Genomic DNA, 13,739 nt, shown 5'->3' with positions numbered 1-13,739 from the left:
CCAGTCTGGAGAGGAGTGGGTGGGGTGAAGGACACTTGGCATGCAGATACCTTTCTCTTGACATCTCTTGACAAGTGCTGTTGGCCAGGGGTGGGGGCCTTGGTGTCAGATGCAGGGTTGCTCTCACACCCTTGCCACATCCTCTTGCCAGTTTCTGAGAACTAAAGACCTGATTCCTGGGCTGGGCTGTGGCCTAACCTCCCCAGACTTCCCAGTGCACAGGGGGTGGCCTTTCCACCTGCTTGCTGTCAGTGCTGTAAGGGAGAGAGGCCCAAGGATGAATGACCTTGTTTTTTTTTTCTAGGACTGCCTGCGAGCCTGCCAGGAGCAGATCGAAGCTGCCCTCAGGGAGAGCCTCAGGGAAGCTGCCCAGACAGCCCCCAGCCCAGTGCCCAAAGCCCCCCGGGGCTCTAGCAGCCAGGGGCCCAGTCAGACCAGCACTCCCACAGATGTCACAGCCATTCACCTGTAGCTTGAGACAGGCCCTCTCAGGCCACCAAGCAGAGGAGGGGCCCCTGCCACCCCCTCCCTGCCTCCAGAACAATCCATGCTATATCTGAAGCCCGAGGGGGGGCTCTCCTTCCCCCTCACAAAGCCCAAGGGGCCAGGTCCTGCCTATCCCCACAGTGTGCACTAAGGGGTTGCTTGGTCATGAGGGGCGTCTTCATGGCCAGCCAGCTCCTCTTCCTTCCCACTCAACCAACTTGGCTGTCCTGGGCCATGATGGTCAGAAAAATACAAACAGGTAAAATCCACACACCAGCATTTGAGTCCCTCTTCTGTCTGGGGCTCCAACCTTCTCAGTTGCCAAAACACCCCAGTACCTTCCAAAGGTGTTGGCCCTCACAGGCTCCTTCGGGCATCCCGATAGACGCTTATGAGGAGCCGCCCTAGATGGCCTCTGTGTAATCCATACTCCAGCTGCTCTTAGAGGGAACAGCCTAGGCTTTGGCCAGAAGAGCAAGAACCCATACATTGTTGCTTTGCTTCCTGCTTAGCTTCTGTGATTGAGGGGTGCCGATGGTCATTTTAATTTATTGCTTTGAATACAACTGTAAGAGGGTACAGTGAGGCCTGTACCCCACAAGTGGTGGTAACCCTGGCGGTTGCTCTTTCCCTCCCTTCTTCCCCTCTGCTACTGCTTTGTGGCCCAGGAGCTGCTACAGCCTGGGATGGGGTCATGCCTTCCTCTCCTCACCCCTCCACCTCATCTTCATCAGAGCAGGGTTAGGTTGGGATGGATCGATGCCGTGGAGGTGACAGAGCTATCTGGAGAGAGGGCAAGCCCTAGGGTCACAGGTCTTTCCTCGGGCCACAAGGTTTGGGCTGGTGGCCCATTTCTATCATGCTGCCTTAATAAAGATTTCGGAATAAAGGTCGCTCTTGTGATCCCTGGGGTTGTGGGAGCTGGGAGGCACCAGGCAGATGTCTTAGGCAGAGCACCTTTCCTGGGAAAGGTTGGGAAGGCGCCGCCTAGGCAGCATGGCCTGCTTTCCTTGTGGACAGATTACAGCGCTAAGGAGCAGCCAGCATTACCCAAAGATTCAGACAAAATCAGGCATGGTGCTTCCTTAGCACACTCAGGGCAGACCGAGGAAGAGGACTAGCCTGTGCTACATAGTGCAGAACTGTGGCTCAGCAACAGCACTGGCTACTCCTGAGAGCCTGGATTGAATTCCCAGCAGTTAACCATTTTTAACTCCAGTCTCAGGGATCTGATGCTGAGGCACAGAGCTCAGAATGCATTAAAAAAAAAAACAAAACAAAACCGGATGAATGGGGTTAGGGTGTGGCTGGAAGCACTTCCCCTAGCAGGGAGGCAGGCCCTTCCTCGGTGCTGCAAAGGAGCAGTGCGTGCACAGGAGTGTGAGAGGAGAGGGAGAGGGAGAGTGTGTGTTTGAGTGAGTTCAGGGAGTAATCTGGTTGGGCTGGGCTAGGTTTGTTCGCTTTGCTTTTCCCTAATGTTTCCAAGATGATCTACTGTGTAAGCAAATATGAACTCAGCAGAGCAAACCTTCCCAGATATACAAACTGGATTGTTAGAGACACACTTTTTCAAAAGTGAACGTGATACAGCAAGGTGACTTCAAGTCAGTCAGCTGTGATGCAGTGGTCTAAGGGTTTTTGTTGTTTTTGGTGAGGTAGGGTTTCACAGCAGTGGCTGGCCTCAAACTTAAAGATCCATGTTTGGCTGCTACTAAAATTTCATACAGATTTTCTCAGGCCATTAAAAAAAATACAAAGATTGTAAGCCTAGCCTCTAACAGTTGAGCCATCAGGCAGGTGGGTGGCCAAGTTCAAGGCCAGCCTGGTCTACAGGGTGAATTCTAGGACAGCCAGGGCTACACAGAGAAACCCTGTCTTAAAAAACCAAAACCAAACCAGACAGTATTACTTGCTCATTAGTTATGCAGACACAGGAACCTGACCTGGTGTCTCAGCCAGCCTAAAGCTCTGGTTACTTGATAGCTAGGAGGAAATCCCATTTTTTCCTGATTCTGTTGTGTCACTGTCCCCTAGCAAGGGCCTGCAATATAGTCTTCCTTGACAGTGAACCACTGCCACTTTTCCAACAGACACCTTTCCAGCATGGCAGCAGAATCTGGCATCGAGTCGGCCCTATGTGTCATGGTAAGAGTCAGGGGCGCATGTGCACATATTTCCTGTGAAGAACAAAGGAAGCAAGAGTCTAGAGACACAACTTTGAAGAATAAGGTGGGGTGAGGGTTCTGTGGGAAGTAAGAACCCGCTCTTCTGAGCTGGGAACAGGGAGGAGCCAGCAGTGACTCCCACCTCTCCCCGTGGGTGACGGGGGAGAGAGGCAGGAACCTCCAGGGACCAAAACACAAGAGCTGCGATAAATAAATGCCTGTTTTCTCTGCACCCCAGTGAGCTTACACAGTATCTGGAGAGAGCAGACCTTATACCAACTGCCAGGTGGGTTGTGGGGTTGCTGAACTGAACTGAGGTAACTCCGGTTAGCTTCTAGAAGTGAGCAGGGACCAAAGCCTAAAATGGCAGAGAAAGCCAACCAGATGCAGTCCTCCCTGCTCAGGTTTAGGCCATGGCAGCCATAGTAACCCTTTAGTGTCTTGACCTAGGTCTTTAACTACACCAGCTGGGGTCCTGGGGTGGTCCTGCGCCCCCTGGGCCAACACAGGTGACTGTTCTCATTCCATGGTGACAACACCATCCTCCACGTCTCTGGGGACTGCACTCTGAAGCTCACGCCTGATTTCAGGGGACAGCTGCGGGTGGGGCTGCAGCCGGAGCAGTTCCAGGAGGGCCTCCTTCTGCTCTGTGGCCAGGTCAGCCTTGTAGCGCTGCGCTAGTGTCAGCAGGCATTGGTGCCAGAGGACAGGCAGCTGGCGCTTTTCCTTTCGGAAGGCCAGAAAGTGGAAGACCAGAGCATCGAGCACGCGGTAGGGCAATGCGTACTTCTTATCCAGCAGCAGGCGCAGGAAGATGCTGTTGGCACCGCTGTATTCCATTTCCGCGATCTTCAGCATGGCCGCACTGGAAGGGAAGGTGGAGTCACAGGAATTAGGCCACACCTATGGGAGTCCTCTTCCTACACCGAGCCTTACTTCAGTTGTTCCCAAGGGGGCCACCACAGGCTGCTCACCTGTTCATTACTATGCTCCTGAGAATCTCTACCATCTCCAACCATCTGCCCAACCCACACCTCTGCCTCTGGCTCAGAGAGCAAGCAATCCCTGTGTTTAACTACATATCATGTCCAAATGTCTCACCATCCGCACTTTTTAGCACACTTTCTTCCTAGATACCCATTTACACACGCAGTCATTCCATTACACTAGGTACCAGGACCCTGGACCCTGCTCTTGCAGACCCACTACTCTGTCGGAGTAATCATACACTCACTGACATAAACGACCACAGACTCGAGGAATTCATAGCTCATTCTCCATTCGCACCCTCATGACCAAGTTCCGGCCTCTATTCCATGGCTCCTCTCTGACCATCCTCCTCCACCTCCCCACCACTACCTGGAGTGCAGCACGGGGATGGAGCACTTGGTGATGATGCTGCCTACGATGATGGCTTCTCGGAGGGTACAGGTGCCAGACTCACATAGTGGGATCAGGATTCCTAGGCAGAGTCAGATGCAGTGGCTTTTAGTTCGGGGTGAGGGAAATGAGGCGCAGGCCCCAGCAGCCCCAGGCATCAAGGACCCCCAATGAACCACCAAGCAAGATCCCCGCCCCCTCCTTTCTCCCCTGCTTCTGCACTCTACCTTTGAACCAGGCTCCAGGCTTGAACAGGGCCTTCTTGAGCGCCATGTAGAGGTGAAAGTTGAGTCGTTTGTATTCAGCAATGTCATCTCGCACTCGGGGAAGCAGGACAAGGTTGTAGAAGCGCTGAGCCATGCGCTCCTTCAAGTTAGAGGCAAAAATCCTAGCAGGGTGGGAGTTTCCAAGTTACCAGAGAGCCTGGCCCTGGCCCTTTAAGAATCATCGCGGATGGTGCATTTGAGAGGTTTTATAGTAAGACATGGGGACATCACTTCAGAGAGGGTACATGGGACACCCAGGTCAGCTTAAAGAGGCAGAAGACGGCCACAGATGCACCCCAAACAGAGTAAGTGCTGGTGTTTGGTTTCAACTTTTCAGTGTGTGAGCCAGGTAGTGGTGGTGCACGCCTATAATCCCAGCACTTGGGAGTCAGAGGCAGGCGGATTTCTGAATTTGAGGCTAGCCTGGTCTACAAAGTGAGTTCCAGGACAGCCAGGGCTACACAGAGAAATCCTGTCTCAAAATACCAAAACAAAACGAAACAAAAAAAACCAAACCAAACCCCAGCTTTTCAGTGTGTGTGTGTGTGTATGCCATGTATGCCTATGTACCATGTATGTGCCTGGTGCCCATGGAGGCCAGAGGAGGAAACAGATCTCTTGGAGCTAGAGATGGCTGTGAGCCACCATGTGGGTGCTGGGAATTGAACCCAGATCCTCTGGAAGAACAAGTGATCTTAACAGTTGAGCCATCTCTTGCCCCTTGTCTGTCTTGTCTTGTCTTTTCTTTTCTTTTCTTTTCTTTCTTTCTCTCTGTCTTTCTTTCATTCTTTCCTTCCCTCTTTCAATCCTTCTTTCTTTCCTTCCTTCCTCCCTCCCACCCTCCCTCCCTTTCTTTCTAAAAAAAGATATTTATTTATTTTTATTTATATGAGTACACTGTAGGTGTCTTCAGATCAGATCCCATTATAGATGATTGTGAGCCACCATGTGTTTGCTGGGAATTGAATTTAGGACCTCTGGAAGAGCAGTCAGTGCTCTTAACCACTGAGCCATCTCTCTGGCCAGTGTTTTTCTTAAAAATGCTGCCGAAGGAGCCCAAGGCCTTGCATGTATTATTTAAGCGGGCACCTTGCACTACTTCCCCAGGCCATTTGTGCGGGCTACTCAAGAGAATTAGAACTGTCAGGCTGTTCTCCCACAGCAGAGCTGTAACACGGGAGTGAAAGCTCTTCCCACTGAAGAGTACCACAGGACTTGGTCATGAAAAATGAAAGAGCAGGCAGCTGGAGAGATGGCTCAGCAGTTAAGAGCACTGCCTGCTATTCCAGAGGCCTTGAGTTCAATCCCCAGCAACCACAAGGTGGCTCATAGACATCTATAATGAGATCTGATGTCCTCTTCTGGCCTGTAGGCATATATGTAGAATATACTTAAATATGCATAGTCACACCTGTAAATAGTTTTTAAAAACCCCAGAAAGAGCAAAAGTTAAGGGAACAGCCGGAGCAAGTCCAAGGGAGAGGCCCATGGGCTCTGAACAGCTCCTGCAGGCAGAGCCTGCACACCCCACACAGCCACCCGGGCCCATCTATGATACCTGGTGGCTTGAAACATGGCGGCTGCAGTCCAGGCCTCAGGCTCAGTGACATAGAGGATCTGCTCCCAGTTGGATAGTGCGGGGATGATCTTAAAAGCTTTGGGCATTTTCCCACTGCGGTACTTACATAACACCTGGGGATGAGAGAAGCAAAATCACCAACTGTGCTCAGAATCCTGGCCCCATCGCTCACTCATCTCCAGAACCATCCAGAAAGACTCATTCCCCAGGTGACTGGAGTTTAGTAGACTTCCAGGGTCAGTGAGAGGCAGTGCAAGAACCTGAGCCTCTCAGCTCTCCCCCAGTCCTGTTCGGATCGCCATGGCTTATTCGGTGGGGGCTGTGGATGAGAGCCCACCCCGAGTCAGGATATCCCAGCACATACACCACTTAGCTCTTACCTCCCGGACTCCTCGGTAGACTTCCAGGATCCGGGGATCCAGCTGAGGCATAGGGAAGCCCGATACCTCTGACATGACAGTCTCCACCTCTGTCTGCTTCTCAGTCAACTTCTCCATGATAATATCAGCCAGGGTGCGCCTATGGAGACATGGGGAAAAGAGAGGTGGAAAGAATTGGGGTCACTTTCCATGAAACTGTAAAGTCCCGTCAACCTGTTTGTTATCTTTGTTGTTGTTGTTTGACACAGGGTTTCTATGTATAGCTTTGCCTGTCTTAGAACTGGCTCTGTAGACAAGGCTAACCTCAGACTCAGAGATCCACTTGTTTATGCCTCCTTTGTGCTGGGATTAATGGTATGCGCCACACAGCCTGGCTCTGCTTATTAAAACAGAAAGGCAGTAGTGGTGGTGTAAGCCTTTAATCCCAACACTTGGGAGGCAGGCAGATCTTTGTGAGTTGAAAGGTCAGCATGGTCTTCATAGGGAGATCTAGGCCAGACAGCAAGCCCCGTCTCAGAGGGGAAAAAGAAAGTTACAAAACATCCCCAAACAAAACAAGAGTGCTTCACAAGCTTGCACGTCGTCCTTGCATGGGGGCCACGTCCCTGTCACTGTTCTAATTTTAGTGTACGGGAAGCCGGAAGCGAGCAATGTATAATTCCCCTGGACACTGACAAATCGTGATCCCGATGGGATGCACAGCCTCAGCTCCCCTCTATGTCCATTTAGCTGCCTCAAAGTGCTGCAGAGCACGGGACTTGGATGTCTCTGCATCTGAGGCAGAGCCAGCCCCGGCTCTTCTATTCCTTGTATGATTTTGGGTCCGTCACGTGACTCCTCTAAGCCTCAGTTTCCTCATCTGTAAACTGGGGGAGTAAAAGGACTACCCTGGACAGTCAGCTGAAGGGTAAAATCTAAGACTGCAGCAGGCCTGACTCTCAGCTAGAGCCAGCAGGTCCTGAGGGCTGTTTACTTCAAGTTTACCTCCCACTGCTCACACAACGGGGAGCAACTTCTGAGTGCAGAGTGGAGCTCTGTGCCAGGCAGCGCTGGTGCACACCTTTCATCCCAGTGCTCAGAAGGCAGAGGCAGGCAGAGTTTTGTGAGTTCAAGGCCAGCCTATCCTACTCACCCAGCACTTGCCTAGCAAGGATGAGACCTGGGTTCTGGCTTCCAGCACAAGGGGAAAAAGTTTCTCTGCAGTCTTTTTCTGTGCCAGGCAGCACTGAATCTGAGACTTTCCAGTGTGTCCTGTGCTCTGCATGACACTGGTGGCAGTGCTTTTATTCCCCTGCACTGCCCAGGCCCGGGGAACCGAGACTCAGGGCCAACAACTCTCCTAAGCCCTCAAAGACTTTTTCAGGGAAAGGGTAAATTTTAGTCTTTCGACTTCTAGTTTGGGTGCTTCACAGCCCCTTCAATGTGCCTTAGGTGACAAGGCCTGACTGTTGTGTTCCCAAAGACCTTAGCCTGTTTTCTGAAGATGCCAGCAGCCACTGCTCAGAGTGCCCACGGTCCCCCTTTCCACCATGTTGTCACTTCCATATAGCAGCTGCAGAAAACATTCTGCTAAGTTTGTCAGATCAAGAGCCACTGGGTATGAGGTGCTGCCCGAGAGCCCTTTGGGGGACACATCACACTCCATGACCATTCTCAGAGCTGTCAGACACCTTCCAGGGACAGGGTTCTCCTGTGTTCTCTGAACCCAGGCTGCTCATCACCGTACTATTAATGACAGTGGTGTACTACACCACACTCTGAAGAATAAACTGGTTGAGCCCCTTTGCTCTAAGCCCACTCCTCTCAATGAGGCCAGATCCACCTGAATGGATTCAAGAATCTGACCACAGGCAGCCTAAATAACTGCATGTTTAGAAGTAGCATTTATAACACATGGGAGTACGTTTGTGGTTCTACCCAGAGGTAGTTTTAGCCCCTCTGGGAACATTTGGCAATTCCTAGAAGAACTTTTCACTACTGGGATCAAGAGGGTAGGTGTCAGAGATAGCTGCTATCGGCCCCAACACTGTGACTGAGATGGAAAGCCCTGAGTTAAAGACTAAGCTATGGGCTGGCGAGATGGCTCAGCAGGTAAGAGCACTGTCTGCTCTTCCAAAGGTCCTGGGTTCAAATTCCAGCAACCACATGGTGGCTCACACCCACCTGTAATGAGATTTGATGCCCTCTTCTAGTACGTCTGAAACCAGCTACAGTGTACTTAGGTATAATAAATAAATATTTGGGCCGGAGCGAGTGGGGTCCTAAAATTCAATTCCCAACAACCACATGATGGCTCATAACCATTTGTACAGCTACAGTGTACTCACATACATAAATAAATTAATCTTAAAAAAAAAAAAAAAAAAGACTAAGCTATGAGACCAACGTGCCAAGAATAAACACAACAGAACGGATCCCCAGCTATCACAAGGAACTGGTAATCCAGAGGTTCCAGATCAGATGGGCAAAGGGGACTCCGGTCACTCCCGTTCAGAAGGGCCACTCTTGGCAATAGTCAGACCAACAGCTGTGGTCTGGGGGAACTTTCTACCAGGACCCACTGTTCCAACCTTTAAGCCCTACCTCACGGGAGGGTTCTTGTTCATGAACATTTCAATGGCACGCTCATCTTCAGGGTCCACGATCACCTCTGCCTGGTGGTCCACCCCGGTCATTTTGGCTGCCTTCTCCAGGGTAGGCCACTCCTCATCCTCCTCATCCGATCCATCCTGTGGCAATCCCGGCCCTACAAAATAATCCCAGCGGGCAGGGGCTTGTGAGTCAGTTCCCCATTCCATGTACAGCACACCCAGGGTACAGGAGGGACACCTGCAGAGGGAGTTATACACTATCCTTCTGTCCCCAGAGACTTGGGATCTTGAGACAAAATACAGCACACGAAGCAAGAGATGATAAGGCCAGTAAAGACTGGATGACATGTCCCCTCAGTAAATGGATATGTCCCCCTCAATGACCAAGAAGGATCCATTCTATACTACACACATGTAACCTGGTCTGTCCAGATGACCTCAAGGAATAGGTACTGTTGCTATACCCAGTTCAAACAGGGGCAGAAAAGTTGATGTGCCCACAGTAGGTAGGCACTTTGGGTCCTGACTTCCCACTATGTTGCTTGCACAGTAGAACTGCATCATGTGCTAAAACTAAAACCATGGTAGAGGCAGCATGCACCTCAGGCACTTGGATGAGTATGGAGGCTGAGAAGGCTCTGGATGGGCAGTCTGGGACCAAGAGCATGCTCCACGTCCTGGAAAGTGATGCTGTTAAGAGTGTTGGGCACTAAGCCGGGCGTGGTGGCGCACGCCTTTAATCCCAGCACTCGGGAGGCAGAGGCAGGCGGATTTCTGAGTTCGAGGCCAGTCTGGTCTACAAAGTGAGTGCCAGGACAGCCAGGGCTACACAGAGAAACCCTGTCTCGAAAAACCAAAAAAAAAAAAAAAAAAAAAAGAGTGTTGGGCACTAAGGAGCCAGAAAGGAAACGGAAAGGCAACCTGGAAGGCTCTAAGGCTGGGCAGTGGCATTCAGACTCCGATCAACCAATACATTTAAATTACTGGCTTAGGCAGTTGAGGATGTCTCGGGAGTTCCTTGTTCTCACGCCTCCACTTTCCAAACACGCACCACAGTGCTGAAGGCTGAGCTGCTGATGTTGGGCTAATTTCTTGTGTTCCGTGTAAAGGCTGCCTGTGTATTATTCACACATCAATTTTTGTTCCAGCAGAGAGCTGAGTACAGTTGGCATTGTTTTATTTATGAAGCATCACCCGTCTCAGTGTTGTGGAAACTCCTTCTCCATGACCTTCCGATTGGTTTAATCAAAAGCTGACTGGCCCAAAGCAGGGCCGGAAAGGGTAGGTGGGACTTCTGGGCAGAGAAAGGAACTCTGGGAAAGAAATCAGATGTGAGGGGACTCAACAGCCAGACACAGAGGAAGAAACACGTGCTGTTACTGAAGAGCAGTAATGAGCCCCGTGGTTGAATGTAGACTAGCATAAAGCAGTTATGTTGTACCAGTGAGTTGGGAACAAGCCAGCTAAGGCCAATTTTCATAATTAATAAGATGTCTCTGTGTCCTCACTTGGGTGATAGGTGGGTTGAGCCTTTCCTGCCACATCCTGAGGTCCTGACCATGAGTCTTGGCTGGGTGCTTCCTGAGTGCTGGGATTAAAGTCATGTGCCAATACACCGGGCTGACTTTTGAAATACTGCACATAGCTGGCAAGGCAGCTGGGAAAGAGTCTAATAAACCAAAGTAGTTGAATTATTACCATAGCAACAATCATCTGCTATGGAAGTAGACTAAGGGTATATTACATAGAGCTCCAGAGAGTACACGGAGCATACCCAGTGAGAGACAAGGTTGTTTGTTTTAGGTTTACTTTACTTTTAATGTTTGATTGCTGACTGCACGTATGACTGTGCACAAGTGTGCCTGGTGTCTAATGACATCAGAAGATGGCATCTGATCCCTTGCAAATGGAGTTACACACAGCTATAGCCTGCCATATGAAAGCCAGAAACCAAACTCGGGTCTTCTGCAAGAACAAGTGTTCTGAAGAGCTAAGGACCAACTCTTGAGAGTTTTCCTCTGTTTTCTACACACATCCTGCCACGCACATGCACACAAAATACATGTTAAACAAACGAGCTATGAAATACGTAGGGAAACGAGAGAAAATCAGGAGACAGTCACTGACATTTGTGTGGTAAGTGTTTTGTTGTGATCGTTTGCTTTTTGTATATGAGTGAACCCTGGCATCATGGAGGCCAGAAGTGACTCTTGGGAGCTGATGACCTTGTTTTTGAAACAGGATTTGACTGGGACCTGGGGATAGCTGATTAGGCTAGACTGGTTGCCCAGTGGGCCCAGTGCTGGGATTACAGGTGATCTGTCTTCAACACCGTAGCTCAGAAACTACAAGCTGCTGTGAGTGGAAGTCAAGGCTCATGCTCTCTCAAAGCATGGACCTCACCAGCTGAATTATCTTATTCCCTTCCTAGCTTGTGGTCAGACCTGAAACAGAGACAGACCAGACAGGAAGCCATCCATCTCTAGCTGCTGAATGGACCACAGAGGTTACAGAATTCAAATCATGATGTTTCCACAGTGATCCAGGGAAGAGACCCTGGTAGCTTAATCAGGAAGTGTCTCGGGTGAATGGAAAGTGGTTTGGCTCTGATACACTCTAAAGACAACATCACCAGGATTTACTTCAAAGTGAGAAAGAGGAACCCTGGATTCTGCCTGGAGCAGTGGAACGCCAATGTGCTAACAACCTCCGTGTAGCAAACAGAGAGCAAGTTTGGGAAGGAAGTCACAACTTCTGTTTTGGACACAATCTTCTCTTTTTTTTTTTTTTTTTTTTTTGAGACAGGGTTTCTCTGTATAGCCCTGGCTGTTCTGGAATTTACTTTGTAGACCAGGCTGGCCTCGAACTCAGAAATCCCCCTGCCTCTGCCTCCTAAGTGCTGGGATTAAAGGCCACCACCGCCCAGCTTGGACACAATCATACTAGAGTTAGATACTAGTATTCAACTTGGTTATGTCAGGTAGACCACTGGATATAAAGATGTGAGCTTTCTTGGACGAACTCTGAGGGAGAAAAAACTGGAGTAGCTGTCAAACAAATGGCCTCAAAGTGAAATTCGCTGACTGCACCATAGAAGGACCTAAAAGCTCAAACCTTGCCTTGGTCACCCAGCAAGTTCAAGTCCAGCCTGAACAACTTAAGGAGACTCAGTCTCAGAGTTTTAAAAAAAAAAAAAAAGATTTTTAAGGGCAGGTGTGGTGTCACCCACCTATCATGCCACCACATGGAAAACAGAGGCAAGATCAGGAGTTCAAGGTCAGCCTCCCCTACAGCGTTAGAGGCCATCCCGGGCTCCATGAGCCCTTACTTCAAAAAAAAAAAAAAAAAAAAAAAAAACCTAAAGGAAAGCAGAAAAAGCTGCTGTAGGCCCAAAACCACGTTCAAATGTGTTAATATTGCTTTTTAGGAGAAATAAGAATGGAAGATTAAGCAACTGGGAGGTGAACAACAATTCCTCCTCAGTGAGACAGGTGGCAAGTACCTACCCCTCTTCCCCCTTTTAGCCTCTAAACAATACTGTTTCCCTTCCCCATCGCTGGGACAGGGACAGTCCCCACTTGCTTTTCAGGTCTTATTCGAAGGACATGAATCCTGGGATACCTACCATGTACAATTAATGTTCATCTGTTTTTTGTTTGAATAGAAATATCATCAATTTTTTCCTCTTTCTTGAGAGACAGGGCTCGTTAATCTGAAATTTACTATATAGCCAAGAAGGCCTTCTGCCTTTCTTCTCGAGTGCTGGGATTACAGGTGAACCTCGCCACTCCTGCTTGGAATATATAACTCTATTTAATGGGTGCCTTGAGCTAGACTTCCGGTGCTATCAGGAGGAACGAATATCTTATTTCTGTATCAAAAACTGCCTAAAAACTTAACACAGTTCAAAACATTATGCAGGCAGTCCACAAATACTTCAAACGCCCAGAGGATAAATAAATGCTAGACCGCCAGGTGGTGGTGGTGCACGCCTTTAATCCCAGCACTTGGGAGGCAGAGGCAGGCAGATATCTGAGTTCAAGGCCAGCCTGGTCTACAAAGTGAGTTCCAAGACAGCCAGGGCTATACAGAGAAACCCCGTCTCGAAAAAAAAAAAAAAACAAAAATAAAATAAAATAAAAAAAATAAATGCTAGAACTGGTGTGAGAGATCACTTTTCGTTGTCTTAACTCTGGATTCTGGAATCCAGGAGTGGAAGTGAAGGGCCACGCCGGTAAAGTATTCTGATGGGGTGTCAGACCGGCCCAACTCACCACTCCACCGCTTGTCACTCACCCAGCCGCGTGGCGCGCTCTCGCGGTGGTGCTGACCGATCTCCAGCCCCATGGTCAGTTTCGAGCTCCTCCAGCTGTTGTCGGGCTTGCTGCAAAATCCGTCTGCTTAGCCGGGGTCCCACATACTCTTCCTCCTCTTCGACCTCACCCCCCCGCCGTTTTTCTCGGGTCCCCGCGCGCACTGCGTTCCCAGCCAGGATCTGCTCGGCCAGAGGTGCATGCTTCTCCTGATTTCTGGCACCACGCGTCACCTTGAATTTGGGCATTTTGGTCGAAAAACTTGCCCACCAGGTTTACACGTGTGAAGCCGGCTAAAAAGCGGATACTGCGCTTGCGCCATGTGTTCCGGTCGCCAAGAGGTCACTGAGAGATCACAGTGCCCCCCAGCGTTGGGAGGCCGGAAGTTCCTCATCTATCACTCTCTAAGGAAGAGCTTCGGGACCTGTAGCAGGAGCCCCCAAATTCTCAGGTAATCTCATTGGAAAAGGTGGATGTCCAAGTCACCCTTTTCCAAAATTCATGAAAGTAGCCTAGGGCGTCCTGTCAACCCTTTGGACGCCTTGGGGGCGGAGCCGAGTCGATGACGTTCTAGAAATG

General features: G+C 49.9%; 2 protein-coding genes across 7 annotated transcripts in view; one reads left to right on the top strand and one right to left on the bottom strand.

Annotated features, from left to right (window-relative positions):
- The window catches only part of Ccnd3 (cyclin D3), a 96,975-nt gene extending 95,600 nt beyond the window's left edge, over window positions 1-1,375 (top strand). For all 6 annotated transcript variants that reach the window (XM_029471077.2, XM_085833315.1, XM_085833316.1 and 3 more), the window contains one exon: window positions 305-1,375. In XM_029471077.2, coding sequence (XP_029326937.1) covers window positions 305-472 — 168 coding nt within the window. In that variant the 3' untranslated portion in view covers window positions 473-1,375. The remainder of the gene's footprint in view (window positions 1-304) is intronic.
- Window positions 1,376-2,683: 1,308 nt separating this feature from the next.
- On the bottom strand, window positions 2,684-13,693 carry Bysl (bystin like). Its single transcript, XM_021186171.2, has 7 exons — window positions 13,144-13,693; window positions 8,840-9,002; window positions 6,257-6,395; window positions 5,856-5,989; window positions 4,259-4,419; window positions 4,011-4,113; window positions 2,684-3,516 (listed from the first exon to the last, which is right to left on the bottom strand). The coding sequence occupies exons 1-7, from the start codon at window positions 13,406-13,408 to the stop codon at window positions 3,171-3,173; spliced, it is 1,311 nt and encodes a 436-aa protein (XP_021041830.2). The 5' UTR covers window positions 13,409-13,693; the 3' UTR covers window positions 2,684-3,170.
- Window positions 13,694-13,739: the final 46 nt, after the last annotated feature.

The sequence above is a fragment of the Mus caroli genome, unplaced genomic scaffold, assembly GCF_978045245.1.
Source record: "Mus caroli unplaced genomic scaffold, Mus_caroli_1 scaffold_18, whole genome shotgun sequence".
In the NCBI taxonomy this organism is placed as follows: domain Eukaryota; kingdom Metazoa; phylum Chordata; class Mammalia; order Rodentia; family Muridae; genus Mus; species Mus caroli.
Note: the sequence above shows the minus strand (reverse complement) of the source record. Positions and strands in the feature narration are given on the sequence as shown.

What these genes read in the sequence shown, in the direction of transcription:
- Bysl (XM_021186171.2), bottom strand. Translation starts at nt 13,408, where the DNA reads ATGCCCAAATTCAAGGTGACGCGTGGTGCCAGAAATCAGGAGAAGCAT. An exon ending in AGAGCGCGCCACGCGGCTGG is followed by an intron (nt 9,003 to 13,143) that starts GTGAGTGACAAG and finishes ATTATTTTGTAG; the next exon opens with GGCCGGGATTGCCACAGGAT. An exon ending in TCTACCGAGGAGTCCGGGAG is followed by an intron (nt 5,990 to 6,256) that starts GTAAGAGCTAAG and finishes TCTCATCCCCAG; the next exon opens with GTGTTATGTAAGTACCGCAG.